This window comes from Scyliorhinus torazame, chromosome 3 (assembly GCF_047496885.1).
Source record: "Scyliorhinus torazame isolate Kashiwa2021f chromosome 3, sScyTor2.1, whole genome shotgun sequence".
Lineage (NCBI taxonomy): Eukaryota > Metazoa > Chordata > Chondrichthyes > Carcharhiniformes > Scyliorhinidae > Scyliorhinus > Scyliorhinus torazame.
In genome coordinates this window covers 252,506,617-252,530,096 of record NC_092709.1, presented here as the reverse complement: position 1 = coordinate 252,530,096, position 23,480 = coordinate 252,506,617, and the positions used below count along the sequence as shown (strand labels likewise).

At 46.1% G+C, this 23,480-nt stretch overlaps 1 protein-coding gene across 6 annotated transcripts in view; it reads left to right on the top strand.

Annotated features, from left to right (window-relative positions):
- epg5 (ectopic P-granules autophagy protein 5 homolog (C. elegans)) overlaps positions 1-23,480 on the top strand; it is a 269,249-nt gene that overhangs the window by 100,005 nt on the left and 145,764 nt on the right. For all 6 annotated transcript variants that reach the window (XM_072497129.1, XM_072497130.1, XM_072497128.1 and 3 more), the window contains exons 13-15: positions 1,590-1,730; positions 5,176-5,340; positions 13,036-13,158. In XM_072497129.1, coding sequence (XP_072353230.1) covers positions 1,590-1,730; positions 5,176-5,340; positions 13,036-13,158 — 429 coding nt within the window. The remainder of the gene's footprint in view (positions 1-1,589; positions 1,731-5,175; positions 5,341-13,035; positions 13,159-23,480) is intronic.

The following is a 23,480-nucleotide window of genomic DNA, read 5'->3' as shown; positions in this document are numbered from 1 at the left end:
GAAGGTATTCAAGTAAAAGTACAGTTTGGAAGGAAATTCCAAGGCGAGTTCTTCGAGAGTGGAGATTGGAAACCCAAGTTTCGACAGTGCGGAAGGATGTAGCAGGTTACAGAGGGACATAGATAAGCTGCAGAGCTGGGCTGAGAGGTGGCAAATGGAGTTTAATGTAGAGAAGTGTGAGGTGATTCACTTTGGAAGGAATAACAGGAATGCGGGATATTTGGCTAATGGTAAAGTTCTTGAAAGTGTGGATGAGCAGAGGGATCTAGGTGTCCATGTACATAGATCCCTGAAAGTTGCCACCAAGGTTGATAGGGTTGTGAAGAAGGCCTATGGAGTGTTGGCCTTTATTGGTAGAGGGATTGAGTTCCGGAGTCATGAGGTCATGTTGCAGCTGTACAAAACTCTGGTACGGCCGCATTTGGAGTATTGCATACAGTTCTGGTCACCGCATTATAGGAAGGACGTGGAAGCTTTGGAGCGGGTGCAGAGGAAATTTACCAGGATGTTGCCTGGTATGGAGGGAAAATCTTATGAGGAAAGGCTGATGGACTTGAGGTTGTTTTCGTTAGAGAAAAAAAGGTTAAGAGGAGACTTAATAGAGGCATACAAAATGATCAGGGGGTTAGATAGGGTGGACAGTGAGAGCCTTCTCCCGCGGATGGAAATGGCTAGCACGAGGGGACATAGCTTTAAACTGAGGGTTAATAGATATAGGACAGAGGTCAGAGGTAGGTTCTTTACGCAAAGAGTGGTGAGGCCGTGGAATGCCCTACCTGCAACAGTAGTGAACTCGCCAACATTGAGGGCATTTAAAAGTTTATTGGATAAGCATATGGATGATAATGGCATAGTGTAGGTTAGATGGCTTTTGTTTCGGTGCAACATCGTGGGCCGAAGGGCCTGTACTGCGCTGTATCGTTCTATGTTCTAAGTTAAAAGATAAGAGCTCCTGGGAGGCCAGTTGGCTCCCTGTGGTGACAAGCATCTGAGGGGAGTTTATTGAGAAATCCATAGAAGTTGCTTTGGGCTGGCATCTGTCACTTAGTTTCAGAGTGTGGTGTGTCTGACCGCACATCACCCATCGGTTTACATGGACTGTGTACTGACTGTGAACATGAGAATATAAGATAGACTTTTGTAACGTGTGTGTTATTCTTATGAATGTATTTATCTGTAAAAGGTGTAGTTGTGGGTAAGGAATAATATAGTTTGTCTTTTCTTGTTTAACAAATGTTTATTCTCCTATTAAAAGTTGATCAGCAGTCTCCTGCTCAGTAGCTGCCCTCCACATTTCTAAACAAAAATCAAAAGTTAGGATAGATCAAGCCAGGTTCCACTCTGCGATCTGACTTGTCCAGTCAGCTGGGATCATAACGGTACATATAAGAGAGATTATTTTGCAATAATCCGTACTATGGCCATGATGCCTGTTTTAACTTCATATTTTTAAAAAATTGTAAATATAGCAGTACAGAAATACTATGATCACCACCACCTTGGAATTGCCCGACTAGGATAATGGACTATTGTAATACATACCCTGGTGTGTGTTTATAAATTTACCCAATTGTTTTGATCCCACACAGGTAGCTTACGTAAGTCTTTGCACCAGGGAAAACTTTTCCAAGGTTGGCCGTGAACTTTTGGCCACAATTTCAACTGTTCATCCTGATATAATCTCTATACTTCTGGATCGCACCCGAGAAACCATTGAAAAAGTTGGAATGGTATGTACTGTTTTAACTTTGGATAAACCGCCAAAATTTGTTCATAAACTAGTTGATTAATTTTACTTGAAGAAATTGAATTGACCTCTGTATCTCACATTAACAGTGTGAGCTTCTACTACCTGGATAAATGCAATTTGTTTTTATTATGAGGCGGAAAGCATTAACTGCTTTTTGCTACAACAATCTGCACCTTTAACATGGTAAAATGGCCCAAGACGCCTTACAGAAATATTGTATGATGTGGGAAAATGTGAAATTGTTTCTTTTTGAAGGGAGGACAAAGAACAGAGTATTATTTAAATAGAGGAAAACCTGCAGAAAGCTGCAACACAAAGGGACTTGGGGAACGTGTGCATGAAAAACAAAGCTAATACACAGGTGCAGCAGATAATCAGGAAGGCTAATGGAATGTTGGCCCTTATTTCAAGGGCTTTGGAGTATAAGACTGATGAGACCATAGGAGCGATTTAATGGAAACTTTTCTAAATGTCATTTGGGGTGGGTTTTTCTGGGCGTTTCCCACCAGCAAGTTCCCCACCGCTATCTAACGTCACTTAGTCACTTTTTTGGTCCCTGAGGAGTTTCTCACCGGTTTAGCCCACACGTCAAATTTTTTTCATCACTGGGGAGCTGAACTCCGATCGTACCGCCATTTTGAAAGGGTGCCCCGATCTTTAAGTGGATTTGTGAGTCTCCCACACCCCCCACTCATGGGCAATGTCACACCTACACACATTGGCATTACCCCACACCCCCTTCCAGACCCCCACCCTTCAACCCCCCCAACCTCCCAGAGGCCCTACTTACCTGCCTTCCATCCCCCCCTGACCCTTCAAACCGTGCCCCCCAACCATCCTTTCATAGCCATGGCCCCCCTCGTGCCCTGACCCTTGCACCTTGGGTACTCCTTCCGGCTTGGCAGTGACACCTGAGCACCTTGGCAGTGCCAGGGTGGCAGTGCCAAGGTACCATCCTGGCAGGGCCAAGGTGCCCACATTACAGGGGACGGCCAGGGGGCCAACCTGCCCTATCTCAAACCACCCAGGGACCTTCGATGGCCCACAAAACCCCTGGGTGCCATTCACCTAGTCCACGGTAGGACCAGTACTGAATGGTGCCCGGCTGCAGTCTTCCTGGGGCGGTTGGTAGGTCCGGAGAGGCCGGTAGATACCAGGTAAGTACGCAATAAGTAGGTTTAAGGACTACATAAGCGAGCGCTTTACAGGACCTGGGTAGATTCCGTGAGGCGTTGTGGCTGTCGGGAAGCCCGTGGGAGGCTTCATCCGGGATCTAACAGCTACGTCGCGTACCCACTGGGATGCGATATGGCCGGTAGATCATGGCCCACATCTTTTTGCTCCCCTTATTTAAGGAAAGATATTATTTTACTGGATTTAAGAATCCGTGGCCTTCTCTTTCGATGATCTGGGCAGATTATGTATCCTGAGGAGGACTGGTTCCTTCTGACTCTTCCTTGAGGTTGGAGTTTTTCCTCTGGGTCAGCCCTTTTTTAAAAGTTGTTATAATGGGAGGATATGAGTGGTTGTTTTAGTTAGTCCTTGGCTGGACTGTTTAGGAGAGATTGTTCTTCGTATCCTTCCTGTGATGGCGAACGGTGCTGGGTGATCGTTACTATTTTTAGATCAGTCCGGGCATTCTTTCCTTAGGGTTTTCTTTTTCTTCCTTTCTTCATCTGGGTGAACAGGGTGCTGTTATTAATCCTGGTCCGGTGGTCAGGGGAGGTTCCCCAGAATTGCCCCCCCTCCCAGGACGCCCAATTGTTGGGTGTCTTAGCAATTCTGCTTCTCTTCGATGATGGAGTCTCCCCGGTTGGGGATAGCGTAATCCTTTTTGCTTTTCAGTATAAGTGGGGCAGAGCTCTGCACTGCATAGGTTGGAGAGGTGCAGGTCCGGCTGGGATATGGTTGTTGGGATGTACTGGGGGTATTGATTCCTGTCTGTCGGGAGGTGCTGGACTAAGCCAGTCCCGGTGCTATGGATGACCCCCTGGAGCTTGTGATGTTCCTTCTCGAAGACGCCTATTGAGAACGTTCTGAGAGGCTGGGTTTTGCTTCTTCAGTGTACCTGGGTCGAGGGTTGAGCTGAGTTCTGTATTTTGGTTGACATCCTGTTGCCCCCCTGTGGGGTGGGTCGCTTTCTTGGTTAAATGAGCAGCTTGGTCTCTTCCTCATTGATGGGTGGTCGGCATACGCCAGGGCAAAATGGAACCCGAGTTGGGCCCTGATCCTTTGTTATCCTGTAGTTTACTTATGGTAGCTCTTTTTCCTCTTTTTTTTGAGAGGCTCTGAAGGCTTGATCATAATCAGAACATGTTGCTGGTCCTCTCTGTACAAATGTATGAAATAATGTTTGTTCTGTACTGGGCCTAAGACTGCGGTTAAGTTAAGCTGTGTGAATATATATATATAACTCTCCTTTAGAACTGGGTTTTTTGTGTATTTTCTTGTTTTTTTCTTTTGTAAGAGCAGGTATAAATAATCCATGATTGGTTCCTACATGGGTGCAGACAGGGCTGGTATCTGAGGAGAGGAGGCTGTGGTATGTCTTTGGTGCTGCTAGAGTTAAGGGTGATATTGGGTGCGCCCGAACATGACGTGGAAAATTTATCCTAGGAATTGTGAGCAGACATGTTGTAGGAGGGTGTGCACCGTTTTACCATGTTTTCATGTTCTCATCCTGTTTCTCCTTTGGTCTCTGATGGGGCTTATTGAGGCACTTAGCCATGTCTAATGATTTTATTGAGCCAGTTTTAATGTTGTATTCATGTACATTAAGCCTCTTTTGTAATTTTGTTGCGTTATTTACAAAAATGTAACATCCTATTACATGTGCTTCCGAAAAATAAAATTTAGCAGCAGTTGAAATTGGCTGGTGATAACTATTATAGTATATATGTGTTTCAAAATATATTGCTAACATTTTTATTTTAACTTTTTAAATTTATTTTCACAAAGTCAAAGCAAATTACACATCCTCTGACATTATTTCTGCAGTTAATGGCATGATACGTATTCCCGCTTTGGAAATGTTAATGCCATTTCCAATGCTATTCTAGGTCATTTTTACTGGGAACATGTTACAATTTTCAGCACTGAGAATAGATCTCAAAATGAAATAAGAAATTAAAATGCTACAGAGCAGGATAATATTGTCATTTTGAAGAGTCTGTGAAATTGAAATAGCAAATTAAGCTGGTTAAGCAGCAAAATATTTATAGTGGGAATATGAGTGTAGGAGAGTTATAACATTAGATTTTATGATTAGCGCATCATGAACAGCTTTGTACAACTTAAACGCAAAGTAACCATTTGGGCACAGAAATGGATACGAATGGGATCTATGCCCTAATATCTATCTTGAAAACAATATTTAAACTTGATTTCTTTTGAGAGACAGAAAATCGAGACTTTTTTTGTTGCAGGTTTCTCTATATCTATTTAAAGAACTTCCCCTGCACCAGTGGAAAATCACCTCAACTGAAATGGATGTAATTCGTGAATGGCTTCTGAACTACAATTTATCCACTGTGGAGAACAAATTGGCTTGCATCGTACTTGAAGGACTGAACTGGGGACTTGACGAACAGGTATGTTATAAGATCGTAGGTGGGTGGCACAGCTTCACAGCACCAGGGACCCAGGTTCGATTTTGACCTTGGGTGACTGTGTGGTGTTTGCACTTTCTCACCGTGTCTGCGTGGGTTTCTTCCAGGTGCCTCAGTTTCCTCCCACAGTCCAAAGATGTGGAGGTTAGGTGGATTGGCCATGCTAAATTGCCCTTTAGTGTCCAATGGTTAGGTGCGGTTATGTGGATGAGGCAGGCAAATGAGGCGCTCTTTCGGACAGTCAGTATAGCATCGATGGGTCAAATGGCTTCCTTCTGCACTGTAGGTCTTCTATTATTTGCAAAGTGGCAAAAGTAACATTCCATTAGCAGCTTACCAAAGCTTTATCACTCCTTCATATTATATTATATAATGTATATTCTGTCAAGGTAGAGTTTGTTTAAGCTGGCCCACACCTCTACTAACACCAGGAATAATAATTGCTAAAATTAATCACAGTCTACAATCATCGAGTTCAATTATTGTTTGGTCTAGAAACTTTTCATATTAGACTATTTTATAAGTTCAGGTTGTAGCTTGGGTGCACCTAACATTTAAGAGAACTTTACACGTGTAACTGAGTTCATATCCGCGATGTGTTCCATCAGTGACTCGCTTCAAAAAAGCATTTTGAGACATCTGGTGAACGTGGAAAGTTCTGTACAGATGCAAGTCTTTTTTTTCTTCAGCACACTTGGGCAGCATGGTAGCACAATGGTTAGCACTGTTGCTTTGCAGCTCCAGGTTCCCAGGTTCGATTCCTGGCATGGGTCACTGTCTGTGCAGAGTCTGCACATTCTCCCCGTGTCTGTGTGGGTTTCCTCCGGGTGCTCCAGTTTCCTCCCAAAGTCCAAAGACGTACAGGTTAGGTGGCTTGGCCATGCTAAATTGCCCTTAGTGTCCAAAAAGTTTATGTAAGGTTACGGGGATAGGGTGGAGGCATGAGCTTAAATAGATGCAGACTCGATGAGCCGAATGGTCTCCTTCTGCACTGTAAATTCTATGATTCACAGACAAACTTTTAACTATTTCTTGAATTATGATTGGTAAGTCAGACGATACAGTTATATAATTCTGCTGTTTTTTTTATAAATGTCTCTTTAATTTAAGGTAAAATGCCCAACAACAAGCTTGGTCCTTAAAAGGGAACAAGGTGCAACGTTCTCCCACCTGTAGACAATTGTAGAAATAATTTTGCTGACTGGGTGTACTGTTGATCTCCAAGTCTCACAGGGAGGTGTTAGGAATGTCAAATGTATGGGCAGCATGGTGGCGTAGTGGTTAGCACTGATGCCTCACAGTGCTGAGGACCCGGGTTCGATCTCAGCCCAGTGTCACTGTCTGTGTGGAGTTTGCACATTCTCCCCGTGCCTGCTTGGGTCTCATCCCCATAACCCAAAGATGTGCAGGTAAGGAGGCCATGCAAAATTGCCCCTGAATTGGAAAAAAAAGAGTTGGGCATTTTAAAATTTGAAAAAGAGGAATGTCAAATTTATAAAGACTCGTATTTTAAACTGACTTTTGAATTCCATGATAGAATGGATTTGGGAGTCTGGAAGATAACTAATTGGCATTTCAACTGGACACAAGTCCCTGTGATTCACGACACTGCAGATGGGCTTGGAGAGGGAAAAATTCAATAGCAAGCCATTGTAATATTGGCTTCCAGGGTTTCTTAAGATCTCACTGAACCTTATAGACCCAAGATAACCTGCAAGCATCAGAGAGAGAGCAGGAAAATAAAGGCACCAGCCTGGCACCCAAAGCAGAGCAATCGTTGACCCTACTGTTCACCATGCAGAACACAGATGGGAGCTTATGCTCAGATTGAACAGTTCAAGTTTGTGAGGATATAAAGGAAGCTGGAAGATTCACCTAGCTTGGACTGCAAATAAGGAATCTCCAGTGTAACCCGCACAAAGAACAACAAAGAACAAAGAAATGTACAGCACAGGAACAGGCCCTTCGGCCCTCCAAGCCCGTGCCGACCATACTGCCCGACTAAACTACAATCTTCTACACTTCCTGGGTCCGTATCCTTCTATTCCCATCCTATTCATATATTTGTCAAGATGCCCCTTAAATGTCCCTATCGTCCCTGCTTCCACTACCTCCTCCGGTAGTGAGTTCCAGGCACCCACTACCCTCTGCGTAAAAAACTTGCCTCGTACATCTACTCTAAACCTTGCCCCTCTCACCTTAAACCTATGCCCCCTAGTAATTGACCCCTCTACCCTGGGGAAAAGCCTCTGACTATCCACTCTGTCTATGCCCCTCATAATTTTGTATACCTCTATCAGGTCGCCCCTCAACCTCCTTTGTTCCAGTGAGAACAAACCGAGTTTATTCAATCGCTCCTCATAGCTTATGCCCTCCTTTTCTGGGAATTTATTCCACATATCCTCCACTCTGGGTTTTTTCTAACTTCTAATCTTAATCAACGCTTGTAAATTTTGTAGTCGTGAACTCCAGGCCTGTGATTATTTGAAGATCTATAATCGTGTTTTCACTCTATCTTTTCTCTTTTATTCATAAATTCGTTTTGGGAGGCCTTGGATTATTCTGGGTTTCCTCCTATGGCCCCTTTATATTGTGAACATATCTATGGGCACGATCAAAGCCGTACATTGTACCCCAGATCTGATTTACCATTGAGTTGTACGTTGCCAATGATCAGATCTTTGTCTTTTCCCTTTTTGACTTGTGCCAGTGGAGACTTATTCATGCAACATTTGTGTTTACTCTTCCTGCATGCACCATTCTACATGTGTCAACATTCAAATCTATTTCCTATAGTTCAGTATATCTGCATAATTGATCCAAGTCTCAAGCTTGGCTCCCCTCGTCATGTACTTGTAGAATATTTGCCATCAGTAAATTTAATAGTACTACTGGAGATGTCTTATTCCATATTGTCATGTAAGAGTCCCTTTAAGAAATGTGTGTTTCTCAAATGGCAGCAGTGATGTCAGAGTGTGGGTCTTTCACTTTCATTTTGAGCTGAAAGCTGCTTTGTGGCTCTGTTTTAGTTTCGTTTTAGATTTGGAGAAGCTGCAGTCACAGCAAGATGTGTATGAATCTCTGCAAGCTAAAGAATGTTCATTTGATGATTTCAAAGTGGGAACTGCTCTCAGTAGAGCATTTAAACCTGCTGCCCTTCTGTAAAAAGGGTTTTTGTCTTATGGATGTCTTACAGAGTACTGTATTTGGGGAGTGTATTTGAATTGATGTTTGCTAAGATGTTCACTATGTTTATAAAATGTTAACTGGGTTCATAGAATAAACATTGTTTTTGTTTAAAAATACTCTTAGTTCTCTGTTGCACCACACCTGTTAAGTGGGCCCTTGTGTTCCCCATAACCAAAATCTATTTAAAGTTGTGGGTCAGGTGAATTCCATGATACACTTTGGGGTTCTCTAAACCCTGGACCATAACAATGTCCTACATTAATATTGGAAATTGCATGAGTTGCGCATTATGTGGAACTTCGCTGGTTACTTTTCCTCAGGTAGAACATTCTCCTTTTATCACTACCTGCCCTCTTTTCACAAATCAGTTGTATATCTAAACAGATTTGCACAAAATTACTACTCAAAAACAGGCCATTTGGCTCAAACCCTCTTGTTTTATTTGTCCTTCACATAAAAAATAATCCCAATCATATGTACTTCATTCCCATCTTCCTTTAATCCTTTTTCCTTCCAACCTATCCTTAAATATCTAGATCATTGTGTTTCCTATTCTATAAGCCTTAATATTACTTTCCAGCTTCACTTGAGGAACTTTGTAAAACAACTTTTGAAAATTCAAGCAAACTACATCTGCTGAATTACCCTCAACTGCTTGTGGCCTAAGAACAGGTACCCAATTCCAGGTGACACACTTTCTCAACTGTCAGAGAAGAGAAAATAAGCTCAAGATCTACAGTGCATTCAGTAAACATCAGCTATAGCATGAAGGAAACACATGTATACATAGGTAGAATTATTTTGTTTTAGGTCATAATATGAGAAACTGGACACGTAGTCATGGATAGCTATTTATGCTGCGAAACCTTGAAACATATACATGGACAGCACTAGCTCACAGCTTTGGTTGCAATAGATAAGACCATAAGACACAGGAGCAAAATTAGGCAACTCGGCCCATCGAGTCTACTCCGCCATTCAATCATGGCTGATATTTTTCTCATCCCCATTCTCCTGCCTTTTCCCCATAACCCCTGATCCCCTATTAATCAAGAACCTATCTATCTCCGTCTTAAAGACACTCATCCTTGTCTCCACAGCCTTCTGTGGCAAAGTGTTCCCCAGATTCACCACCCTCTGGCTGAAGAAATTCCTCCTCCTCTCAGTTTTAAAGGATCGTCCCTTTAGTCTAAGATGGTGTCCTCTGCTTCTAGTTTTTCCTATAAGTGGAAACATCCTCTCCACGTCTACTCTATCCAGGTCTCACAGTATCATGTAAGTTTCAATAAGATCCCCCCTCATCCTTCTAAACTCCGAACGAGTACAGACCCCGAGTCCTCAACCGTTCCTCATATGACTAGCTCTTCATTTCAGGGATCATTCTTGTGAACCTCCTCTGGACCCTTTCCAAGGCCAGCACATCCTTCCTTGGATGCGGGGCCCAAAATTGCTCACAATACCCCAAATGGGGTCTGACCAGAGCCTTATATAGCCTCCAAAGTACCTCCCTGGTCTTGTATTCTAGCCCTCTTGACATGAATGCTAACATTGCATTTGCCTTCTTAACTGCCGACTGAACCTGCACGTTAACCTTCAGAGAATCATGAACAAGGACTCCCAAGTCCCTTTGTGCTTCTGATTTCCTAAGCATTTCCCCATTTAGAAAATAGTCTATGTCTAAATTCCTCCTTCCAAAGTGCATAACCTCACACTTTTCCACATTGTATTTCATTTGCCACTTTATTGCCCACTCTCCTGTCCAAATCATTCTGCGCCCCCTTGCTTCCTCAATACTACCTGTCCCTCTACAGATCTTTGTATCATCTGCAAACTTAGCAACAGTGCCTTCAGTTCCTTCTTCCAGATCATTAATGTATAGTGTGAAAAGTTGTGGTCCCAGCACAGACCCCTGAGGCACACCACAAGTGACCGGCTGCCATCCTGAAAAAGACCCCTTTATCCCCACTGGCCTTCTGCCAGTCAGCTCATCCTCTATCCATGCCAGGATCTTACCCTTAACACCATGGGCTCGTAACTTATTTAACAATCTCCTATGCGGCACCTTGTCAAAGGCCTTCTGGAAATCTAAAAACATTACATCCACTGATTCTCCTTTGTCTAACCTCCTTGTTACCTCCTCACTCTTAACAGATTTGTCAGTCCTGACCTCCCTTTGACAAAGCCGTGCTGACTCAGTCCTATTTTCCCATGTACTTCCAAGTACTTAGCGATCTCATCTTTATTAACGGACTCTAAAATCTTATCAATGTTGAACATGTTGAACAGACCTGGTTTGTGCCATGCATAAAGTAGCACCAAGGCCTTTTAAGTTCTTTTCAAACTGAATTCTTTTTCAAAGGAACTTTAGAAGAATTTACAATGGTATTGTCTCTCATCTATGAAGAAGAATGAGAAGCTAACTTATTGAGACATATAGGATTCTCAGGGAGGCTTGACGCGGTAGATGCTGAGAGGGCGTTTCCCCTTGTGGGAGAGTCTAGTACCAGAGGGCATAATCCCAGAATAAGGGGTCGCCCATTTAAAGCAGAGATGAAGTGAATTTGCAATGAGCTATAGGGGCTGGGTTGTTAAGTATGTTAAAGACAGATTTTTAATCAGTCAGGGAATCAAGAGTTATAGGGATAAGGCAGGATAGTGGAGTTGAGGATTATATCAGATCAGTCATGATATTACTGAATGGTGGAGCAGACTCGATGGGCCGAATGGCCTACTCCTCCCACGCCTTATCTTTCTTAGAACTGAACTCAGCAAATTGGAAAAGCAGACTTTGAAAAGCTATATTCCTCTATTAGAAGTTTTAAATTACTTTTATTTAAAAAATTGAAACAATGAGATAAACAGGAAAGATATTAAGGGCATACTTAAGAACATGATAACGAGATATCAGACTCACAACGCAAATATAATAAAACCATTTTAACAAATAACAGTGAATAATAAGGACACATCTAAAGGAAGAGTTGATCAAAGAGGCAGCACCCATTGCTGCTAAAGAATGTGTAATCGGGCTTAGAAATGTTCCAGCTTCCTTTCGGAATATTAGAGATATTGTAGAAGGGGACTGAGAATCCCTTTAATATTTCTCTGGTTGTCGAGGGGTTGGATATTATAAAGTAGATAGCTTTCGTATCCAACAACTGATTCACTGGTGATTCAGGTAACATACTTTGAATATTGATGGCATCCTTAATTAATATTAGCTGTTGAATTGTATTTTTATTTGGTTCTGTATTAGAACTAAGACTAGGACTAAGATTAAGACTATTTTTTTTCTTTCATAGTCATTAACTTTGAGATGTACTTATCCACTTTAAAATTCACTGCGTGCTAAATAGTACTGTAATAAAGTTATAAATAAATTGGTCAAGTATAACGTCTCTGTAGTCTTCTGCATGCAGTGTAAGAGCCCACCTCTCTTGTATTTTCTTAAAGTGGGAAGATATAATTTTTGAAGAGCAACCCCTGGACCCTTATAATATCTGAGTAGTTACAACTTGGTCTACAAATTATTTAACAGCTTTCTCGAAAAAGGTAATGGGTTGGATTCTCCGCACCCTCGTGCCGAAATCGCGGCTGGCGCGGGGGCCATGTGGTGCAAGAAATCCGGACCGGCGCTGGTTCACCAATTCTCCGGGCCCCGAAAAGCGGCTTACTCGGGAGTGCGCTGCCTGAGGCCATTGCCAGTGGCCCGCTCCGCCCCCGACCGACTGAAATCCCAATGGCGTGGAACTAATGTGCTCCAGCCGGTCGGGATATCGCGTGGCGGTTGCGGACACAGTCCATGGCCACCCTGATCGGGAGCGGGCGGATCGGAGGCCAGGGGGTGCCATATAGGGAGCCGGGAAATGATGATGCAGGTTTTGAGGGTCGGGCGGTCTCCTTTGGGTCTAGCTCCGCGGTCCGTATCTGCCATGGAGCACGGCGCGGCTGCTGGAGGCCGCCATCGTGCGCATGCGCGGCCTCCAACCCGGATGTGTGGGGGCCTGTATCTGCAGCAAAAGCTGCGAGATCTACTCCGGTTTCCCTGCGAGTCCCCTGCAGGGCTGGGAATCCGTGTCCCTTTGATCCAGAATTTGCAGGTGTAAAACTCTATCGTTTTGACGCTGGCGTGGGGACATGGTCCCAATAATGGAGAATTCAGCCCAAGATCTCTGAACAGTTGCCTTCCTTGGAGAGACGTTCACTTTTCTCAGACCCAAAATAAGTGTCTGTGCGAGGTGGCTGCCTTGAACTCAGGTGAGGGTGATTGTTGAGGGATTGCTTCTCATCTAGGGTAGACCCTAGAGCTGTAATCCACTTCAATATGGGGCCTTATAATATATTAATTCAAATTGTACCCAGGAAGTAGGATGCAAAGAATAATATTCAGATTAATGAAAACTTAATTTAATTGAACGTGAGAGTAAACATAAATCCGTAAACCGTGTACATTTAACAATATCTCTGAGTTAGTACTTTATTTTCCAGCAATCAACCCTCGCTCTTGACCCTTGCCTTCACACAGAAGTGGCATTGATGGTTCTAGAAGTATATCAGAAGTACCTCACTGACAAACCTTACAGTGGATTCATCTCTGAAAGCATAAAGCAGGTAACATGCTAGGTGGATAATTTTTTATGATATGTGTAAAACCTTTTTTTTCTCTTGGCTTAATTATTAAAATAAAATGCCTTGACTTACATAAGAGGATATCGACCGTGTATATGCTGACTGCAAAGCCTGTCAAATACAAGAAATGTACTTTTATTAATTTTGTCAATGGATGTCAACATTCATCAATGGGGAAGCGCAGAGTCATCCGAGAGCAGAGTGCTTCATGAACTGGGACCTAAGTCGGGAATTTGATGCAAATGAGAATTGGACGTAGATGGGGAAGGAGGTTCTGATTTTTCAATTTATTTTACCAAAAATAGCTGGTGAATGCCCATTTCTCATTTGCAAGGTAGGAGGTTGTGTCAGCTCAGTAACAAGTAAAATTCCTGAGGCGGGATTCTCTCAGCCCACGCCGGTTCGGAGAATCGCGCGATGCCACCGCGACGCCAGTCCGCTGATTCTCCAGTGACTGGAAAATCGGCGCGGCCACACCCCCCCCCCCCCCCCCTGGCAATTCTCCGCCTGGAATGGGCTGAGTGGCCGCCCGAAAAAGCCTGAGTCCCACCAGCGCCGTTCACATCTGGTCTTACCCGGCAGGACCTCGCCGTCCATCCTGTCGGGGGCGGCCTGATTCGGGGGCGGGTCCGACCCCTGGGGGAGGCCTCCACCGTGGCCTGGCCTGCAATTGGGGCCTACCGATCGGTGGGCCGGCCTCTCCTGGTGGGGGAATCTTTTGCTCCGCGCCGGCCCCTGTAGCCCTAGGTATGTTGCGTCAGGACCGGCGCGGAGAAGGAAGATACCGCGCATTCGCTCCGGTCGGAAGTAGCATGGACTCCAATGTCGTGCTGGCCTCCTGTAGGGCAGACGATCGCTACACTTAGCGGTCCGATGACGTTGTCGTTAAACTCTCCAGTTTTACGACGCCGTCAACACCCTGCCATCAGATGGGAGAATCCCGCCCCAGGAATTCCTCCCTAACAGCACTGTGGGTGTATCTATACCACATGGACTGCAGCGGTTCAAGAAGACAGCTCACTACCATCTTCTGAAGGACAATTAGGGCCCAGTCACCGACACACTCATGCCATGAAAAATGATAAAAACAAATTAACTAATCAAATAAATAAATTAGGTCAGACATGGCAGGTTTGCTGGTGTGCCATGACTGCAACAAATGGAAATCTGTGAATGCAATGTCGACCCAGGCGATCATACCTGTGGAAAGCTTTTGCAATTTGAAGGTTGCTAGGCTGGAGTCTGAGTTGCAGACATTGCGGAGAATCAGACTGAACGTTAGCTGGACACTTTGTTCCAGGAGGCATTCACGCACTTGAGTTAAGTAGAATTTTACAGTTGATCAATCATTAATGACAAGAAGGTGTAGCTGTGAGTCAGGCAATTATGGGGAGAAAGCATGAAGTGATAGAGGTGCCTCATCCCTTGATATTGGCCAACCGTTACAAAGTATTTTCTAGCTGTGTGTATGAGAACAAGCACTGCAGGGTGGATGAACAAACTGACTATAGCACCATGGTGCAGGATGTTATGCCGTAGTAGTAGATGCCGTAGTAGTAGTAGGGTCAAGATTAAGACCATAAGACATAGGAGCAGAATTAGGACACTCGGCCCATCGAGTCTGCTCCGCCATTCAATCATGGCTGATATTTTCTCATCCCCATTCCCCTGCCTTCTCCCCATAACCCTTGATCCCCTTATTGATCAAAGACCTATCTATCTCTGTCTTAAAGACACTCAATGATTTGACCTCCACAGCCTTCTGCAGTAAAGAGTTCCACAGATTCACCACCCTCTAGCTGAAGAAATTCCTCCTCATCTGAGTTTTAAAGGATTGTCCCTTTTGTCTGAGGTGTCCTCTGGTTCTAGTTTTTCCTACAAGTGGAAACATCCTCTCCACATCCACTCTATCCAGGCCTCGCAGTGTCCTGTTAAGTTTCAATAAGATCCCCCCCTCATCCTTCTAAATTCCAACGAGTACAGACCCAGAGTCCTCAACCGTTCCTCATATGACAAGTTCTTCATTCCAGGGATCTTTCTTGTGAACCTCCTCTGGACCCTTTCCAAGGCCAGCACATCCTTCCTTAGATAAGGGGCCTAAAACTGCTCACAATACTCCCAATGGGGTTTACCAGAGCCTTATACAGCCTCAGAAGTGTATATCTGGTCCTGTATTCTAGCCCTCTTGACATGAATGCTAACATTGCATTTGCCTTCCGAACTGCTGACTGAGCCTGCACGTTAACCTCAAGAGAATCGTGAACAAGGACTCCGAAGTCCCTTTGTGCATCTGATTTCCTAAGCATTTCCCCATTTAGAGAATAGTCTATGCCTAAATTCCTCCTGCCAAAGTGCATAACTCACACTTTTCCACATTGTATTTCATTTGCCACTTGCCCACTCTTCTAGCTTCTCCAAATCCTTCTGCAGCCCCCTTGCTTCCTCAATACTACCTGTCCCTCTACAGATCTTTGTATCATCTGCAAACTTAGCAACAGTGCCTTCAGTTCCTTCTTCCAGATCATTTATTGCCGGGGATAGATGCTATTTTCTGCTCTCACAACCAGGATCCAACTGATTCAATTGTCATGGCCCATGTAGAAGCCAACAATATAGGTGCAAGTTGGGAATGATTTTCTGCTGAGGAAACTTAAGGAGTTAGGATCCAAAATAAAATACAGAACCTCAAAGGTTCTGTCCCCTAATTATTACCTGACCCACGAGCTAATTGGTATAGGGTCATGCAAATTAGAAAATTAACCATATCGCCTAAAGAGTGAAGTGGGAAGAAGGGGTTTCAATTCATGGGGCACAGACACCTGTACTCATGAAAGAGTACTGTTAGGATGGGTACTATTTAAACACGGCAGAGATCAGTGTCCTGACAAATTGTATAATCATACAGGATTTTAAACTGATAGGGGAAAGAGTTCAGGTGAAAGGCCAAAGAGAAAAGTCGAGACAATGGAACAATGTAGTAAAGTAAAGATAAGTAGAGTGTTACAGGAAGGGACAGAGAGTTTAACGATAGTCCATCAGCAAATGAGACCCAGGCAAAATATAGCTGTATAAAAATAAAATTAAAGGCTCGTTATCTGAATGTATGAAACAGCCACAATAAAGTAGATGAACTAATAGAACAAATAGAGATACATCTTTAGATTTCACCACCAATTCAGAGACATAGTTGCAATGTTAGGAATTAAATATTCCGAGATCCACAACAGGCAGGATTTCCGCCCTCCCGCAGCATGTTTTGTGCCCATCATTGGCAGGCAGTGGGATCTTCTGATCCTGCTGCTGTCAAGTTATCTTCCCATTAGTTTGCACCCTCTGCCGCCAGGGAGCACGTGGCAGGGTGTCGCCGCTGGCAGGATCGGAAGATTCTGGCGGGAGCAGCCAGAACATTTCGGCCAACTTTTTGACACGACAGATGGGATGGAAGGACAAGGTGAGCCCTGATTGTACATATGACATAAGGGCATAGCGCAAAAGGATCTTGCCTCAAGCGATCGGGAAGGTAGACTCTGTATAGGTGAAGGTTAGGTATTGTGGAGGTCAGGAAATGCTGGTGGGAGTAGTTTATTGTCCTTGAACAGCAGTTACACTGTTGGGCAGAGCATTAAACAAAAACCTATTCGAGCTTAGAACAAAGGTAATGAAATCAATTATGGGAGACTTTAATCTTTATATAGAGTGAGTGAATCAAATTGGCAAAGGTGGTCTGGAAAGTTAGTTTGTGGAATGCTTACAGGATGGCAGCACGCTGGCACAGTGGTTAGCACTGCTGCCTCACAGGGTCCCAGGTTCAATTCCGGCCTCGGGTAACTGTGTCGTGTTTGCCCTTTCTCCCCGTGTCTGCATGAATTTCCTCCGGGTGTTCCGGTTTCCCCTCTCAGTCAATAGATGTGCAGGTTAGGTGGATTGCCCATGCTAAATTGCCCCTATTAAAGCTATTTTAGATTGAGTATGATGCGATGAGGTAGAGTTAACTTTTAATAATTTGCCAAATGTTGTACCGTTATTCAAGAAACGATAAAGAGAGAAAATGCAAGCCACCTAGTCTGACATCAGTCATTGGACAAGTGATGGGTTCTATTATTAAGGAAGTCTCAACAATAGAGTAAGAAAATCATGGTATGATCAGAACAGGTCAACATTGGCTTCCGGGTGCGGCGATGACCAGCTGAGTCGCACGTTTCGGCAGCTCCCGGTGAAACGGACTTTTGGGCTCTTGATAGGAGCCCCAACGGCAATTTTGACGGCTAAAAACACTGTGCGGTAAACCAGAAGGGAATCCCCCCTGGATACGGATGAAAAAAGGAGGAGAAAGTGGCCGGATTGCAGTGGATCCTTTAGAACAGTGGCAAGGAAGGCAAGCAAAAACCAAGATGGCGTCGGAAGGTTGCAGTTTAACATGGGGCCCTGAACAACAAGAGTTCTTGAAATGCTGTGTGGAAGAGCTCAAAAAGGAAATGAAGAAAGAGCTGTTGGCCCCGATACTACAGGCGATCGAAGGGCTAAAGGAGGAACAAAAGACCCAGGAGCGGGAGCTTCGGGTCGTGAAGGCAAAGGCAGCCGAGAATGAGGACGACATACAGGGCCTGGTGGTGAAGACGGAGATGCATGAGGCACATCAGAAACGATGTGTGGAAAGGTTGGAGGCACTGGAGAACAATGCAAGGAGGAACAACCTGAGGATTCTTGGTCTTCCTGAAGGTGTGGAGGGAGCGGACGTCGGGGCATATGTGAGCACGATGCTGCACTCGTTAATGGGAGCAGAGGCCCCGGCGGGTCCGTTGGAGGTGGAGGGAGCATACCGAGTGATGGCGCGAGGACCGAGAGCAGGAGAAATTCCCAGAGCCATAGTGGTGAGATTCCTCCGTTTTAAGGATAGAGAAATGGTCCTTAGATGGGCAAAGAAAACTCGGAGCAGTAAATGGGAGAACGCGGTGATCCGCGTTTATCAAGACTGGAGTGCGGGGGTGGCGAGAAGGAGGGCGAGCTTTAATCGGGCCAAGGCGGTGCTTCATAAAAAGAAGATAAAATTTGGAATGCTGCAACCGGCAAGACTGTGGGTCACATATCGAGGAAGGCACCACTACTTTGAGACGGCGGATGAAGCGTGGACTTTTATTGTGGAAGAAAAACTGGAATGAGCGGGTTATTAAAAAGAACGTTTGAACAAAGTGGTGGGGCGAATGTGGGGGGCGAAGAGGGGGGTTAAAAAGGGGGGAAAGAGTAGTTTTATGTACTAATCCTGCGATGTGGTAACTTTTCTCTCTTCCACAGGTGGTGATGGGGGGAGGTGGAGGAGATGGGGCGTTGGCCATTGGGGGCGGGGCCAAGGGAGAAGCGTGGGCTTGGTTCCCGCGCTATGATAATCATGGCGGGAATAGAGAAGCAGGAAGGAGGGGGCGTCGCACGGTGCGAGCCGAGGTCACGGGGGGAAGCTGAGGTCGGCCAGAGTTTGCTGACTTCTGGGAGCAACATGGGGGGAGTAATTACACTAGCGATGATGGGAGGGGGGAATTACTGGGTTGCTGCTGCTGGGGAGAGGGGGGAGCTGGTATGGGAGGGGATGGGCGGGGGGGCACCGCCTGGGGGAGATACAGCTGCGTGGGAACCGGGTGAGGAGCTGGAAAAAGGGGATGGCTAATCGACAAGGGAGGGGGGGTAGGAAGCCCCCCAACCCGGCTGATCACGTGGAACGTGAGAGGGCTGAACGGGCCAATAAAGAGGGCACGGGTACTCGCACACCTTAAGAAACTTAAGGCAGATGTGGTTATGTTACAGGAAACGCACCTGAAACTGATAGACCAGGTTAGGCTACGCAAAGGATGGGTGGGGCAGGTGTTCCATTCGGGGCTAGATGCGAAAAACAGGGGGGTGGCTATATTAGTGGGGAAGCGGGTAATGTTCGAGGCAAAGACTATAGTGGCGGATAACGGGGGCAGATACGTGATGGTGAGTGGCAAACTACAGGGGGAGACGGTGGTTTTGGTAAACGTATATGCCCCGAACTGGGATGATGCCAATTTTATGAGGCGGATGCTAGGAAGCATTCCGGACCTAGAGATGGGAAAGCTGATAATGGGGGGAGATTTTAATACGGTGTTGGAACCAGGGCTGGATAGGTCGAAGTCCAGGACTGGAAGGGGGCCGGCAGCAGCCAAGGTACTTAAAGATTTTATGGAGCAGATGGGAGGTGTAGACCCGTGGAGATTTAGCAGACCTAGGAGTAAGGAGTTCTCGTTTTTCTCCTATGTCCATAAAGTCTACTCGCGAATAGACTTTTTTGTGCTGGGAAGGGCGTTGATCCCGAAGGTGAGGGGAACGGAGTATACGGCTATAGCCATTTCGGATCACGCTCCACACTGGGTAGACTTGGAGATAGGGGAGGAAACAGGAGGGCGCCCACCCTGGAGAATGGACATGGGACTAATGGCAGATGAGGGGGTGTGTCTAAGGGTGAGGGGGTGCATTGAAAAGTACTTGGAACTCAATGATAATGGGGAGGTCCAGGTGGGAGTGGTCTGGGAGGCGCTGAAGGCGGTGGTTAGAGGGGAGCTGATATCAATAAGGGCACATAAAGGGAAGCAGGAGAGTAAGGAACGGGAGCGGTTGCTGCAAGAACTTTTGAGGGTGGACAGACAATATGCGGAAGCACCGGAGGAGGGACTGTACAGGGAAAGGCAAAGGCTACATGTAGAATTTGACTTGCTGACTACGGGCACTGCAGAGGCACAATGGAGGAAGGCACAGGGTGTACAGTACGAATATGGGGAGAAGGTTGCTGGCACACCAATTGAGGAAAAGGGGAGCAGTGAGGGAAATAGGGGGAGTGAGGGATGAGGAAGGAGAGATGGAGCGGGGAGCGGAGAGAGTGAATGGAGTGTTCAAGGCATTTTATAAAAAATTATATGAAGCTCAACCCCCGGATGGGAGGGAGAGAATGATGGGCTTTTTGGATCGGCTGGAATTTCCCAAGGTGGAAGAGCAGGAAAGGGTGGGACTGGGAGCACAGATCGAGGTAGAAGAAGTGGTGAAAGGAATTAGGAGCATGCAGGCGGGAAAGGCCCCGGGACCGGATGGATTCCCAGTCGAATTCTATAGAAAATATGTGGACTTGCTCGCCCCGGTATTGACGAGGACCTTTAATGAGGCAAAGGAAAGGGGACAACTGCCCCCGACTATGTCTGAAGCAACGATATCGCTTCTCTTAAAGAAGGAAAAGGACCCGCTGCAATGCGGGTCCTATGGACCTATTTCCCTCCTAAATGTAGATGCCAAGATCCTGGCCAAGGTAATGGCAATGAGAATAGAGGAATGTGTCCCGGGGGTGGTCCACGAGGACCAAACTGGGTTTGTGAAGGGGAGACAGCTGAACACGAATATACGGAGGCTGTTAGGGGTAATGATGATGCCCCCACCAGAGGGGGAAACGGAGATAGTAGTGGCGATGGATGCCGAGAAAGCATTTGATAGAGTGGAGTGGGATTATTTGTGGGAGGTGTTGAGGAGATTTGGTTTTGGAGAGGGGTATGTTAGATGGGTGCAGCTGTTGTATAGGGCCCCGATGGCGAGCGTGGTCACGAATGGACGGGGATCTGCATATTTTCGGCTCCATAGAGGGACAAGGCAGGGATGCCCTCTGTCCCCATTATTGTTTGCACTGGCGATTGAGCCCCTGGCGATAGCGTTGAGGGGTTCCAAGAAGTGGAGGGGAGTACTTAGAGGAGGAGAAGAACACCGGGTATCTTTGTATGCGGACGATTTGTTACTATATGTGGCAGACCCGGCGGAGGGGATGCCAGAAATAATGCGGATACTTGGGGAGTTTGGGGATTTTTCAGGGTATAAATTGAACATGGGGAAAAGTGAGTTGTTTGTGGTGCATCCAGGGGAGCAGAGTAGAGAAATAGAGGACCTACCGTTGAGGAAGGTAACAAGGGACTTTCGTTACCTGGGGATCCAGATAGCCAAGAATTGGGGCACACTGCATAGGTTAAATTTAACGCGGTTGGTGGAACAAATGGAGGAGGATTTCAAGAGATGGGATATGGTATCCCTGTCACTGGCAGGGAGGGTGCAGGCGGTTAAGATGGTGGTCCTCCCGAGATTCCTCTTTGTGTTTCAGTGCCTCCCGGTGGTGATCACGAAGGCTTTTTTTTAAAAGGATCGAAAAGAGCATCATGGGTTTTGTGTGGGCCGGGAAGACCCCGAGAGTGAGGAAGGGATTCTTACAGCGTAGCAGGGATAGGGGGGGGCTGGCACTACTGAGCCTAAGTGAGTATTATTGGGCCGCTAATATTTCAATGGTGAGTAAGTGGATGGGAGAGGAGGAGGGAGCGGCGTGGAAGAGATTAGAGAGGGCGTCCTGTAGGGGGACTAGCCTACAGGCTATGGTGACAGCCCCATTGCCGTTCTCACCGAGGAACTACACCACAAGCCCGGTGGTGGTGGCTACACTGAAGATTTGGGGACAGTGGAGACGGCATAGGGGAAAGACTGGAGCCTTGGGGGGGGTCCCCGATAAGAAACAACCATAGGTTTGCCCCGGGGGGAATGGATGGGGGATATGGGATGTGGCAAAGAGCAGGAATAACGCAACTGAAAGATCTGTTTGTGGATGGGAAGTTCGCGAGTCTGGGAGCGCTGACCGAGAAATATGGGTTGCCCCAAGGGAATGAATTCAGGTATATGCAACTGAGGGCTTTTGCGAGGCAACAGGTGAGGGAATTCCCGCAGCTCCCGACGCAAAAGGTGCAGGACAGAGTGATCTCAAAGACATGGGTGGGGGATGGTAAGGTGTCAGATATATATAGGGAAATGAGGGACGAAGGGGAGACTATGGTAGATGAACTAAAAGGGAAATGGGAAGAAGAGCTGGGGGAGGAGATCGAGGAGGGGCTATGGGCAGATGCCCTAAGCAGGGTAAACTCGTCGTCCTCGTGTGCCAGGCTAAGCCTGATTCAGTTTAAGGTATTACACAGGGCGCATATGACTGGAGCACGGCTCAGTAAATTTTTTGGGGTGGAGGATAGGTGTGCGAGGTGCTCGAGAAGCCCAGCGAATCATACCCATATGTTTTGGTCATGCCCGGCACTACAGGGGTTTTGGATGGGGGTGACAAAGGTGCTTTCAAAAGTAGTGGGGGTCCGGGTCGAACCAAGCTGGGGGTTGGCTATATTTGGGGTTGTACAAGAGCCGGGAGTGCAGGAGGCGAGAGAGGCCGATGTTTTGGCCTTTGCGTCCCTAGTAGCCCGGCGTAGGATATTGCTAATGTGGAAAGAAGCCAAGCCCCCAGGGGGTGGAGACCTGGATAAATGACATGGCAGGGTTTATAAAGCTAGAGCGGATTAAGTTCGTCCTAAGGAGGTCGGCTCAAGGGTTCACCAGGCGGTGGCAACCGTTCGTCGAATACCTCGCAGAAAGATAGATGGAATGGAAAAAAGAAGGCAGCAGCAGCACCCAGGATCGGGGAGGGGGGGGGAGTGGGGTGTGGGGGGAGGGGGGGGGAGTGGGGGGTGGGGGGAGGGGGAGGGGGGGGTGGGGGGAGGGGGGGTGGGGGGAGGGGGGGGTGGGGGGAGGGGGGGGGTGGGGGGGAGGGGGGGAGGGGGGGGTGGGGGGGGTGGGGGGAGGGGGAGGGGGGGAGTGGGGGGGGAGTGGGGAGGGGGGGAGTGGGGAGGGGGGGAGGAGGAACCAGAAGGACTCTCAGGGTTGTTAATATATACTGTATAATATGTATAGGTCGTTGCTACAGATAATTATATATTGGACTGTTAGATTATATTTTTGGAGAGTGTTACTTGTGATAAGGCAATTGCCAATTAGGGTTAGTTTTCATTTTTGTTATTTATTATTTATTCATTTTCTGTTTATAAAATAGGTCATTGTTATTTGTGTTGTTATAATATTGTATAAAGGATGCACAATGTACTGTGTTGGTTGACCAAAAATTTTCAATAAAATATTTATTAAAAAAAAAGAACAGGTCAACATTATTTTATGGAAAGGAAATAGCGTTTGGCAATTTTATTAGAGTTTTTTGAGGATGCAAACTTGAATTTCCAGAAATTATTCGAGAAGGTACCACATAAAAAGGTTCATATTCAAAAGGACCCAGAGTGTGGGTAATATATTATAATGGATAAAGGCTTGGATATTGGGCAGGAGACAAAGAGCAGAGAGAAACGGGCATTTTCAAGTTGGCAGGAAATAACTTGTTGATAAGTGCTGAGATCTCAACTATTTACAATCTTCGGTGCACTACTCTTTCTCTTCATCTGAGTTTTATGACG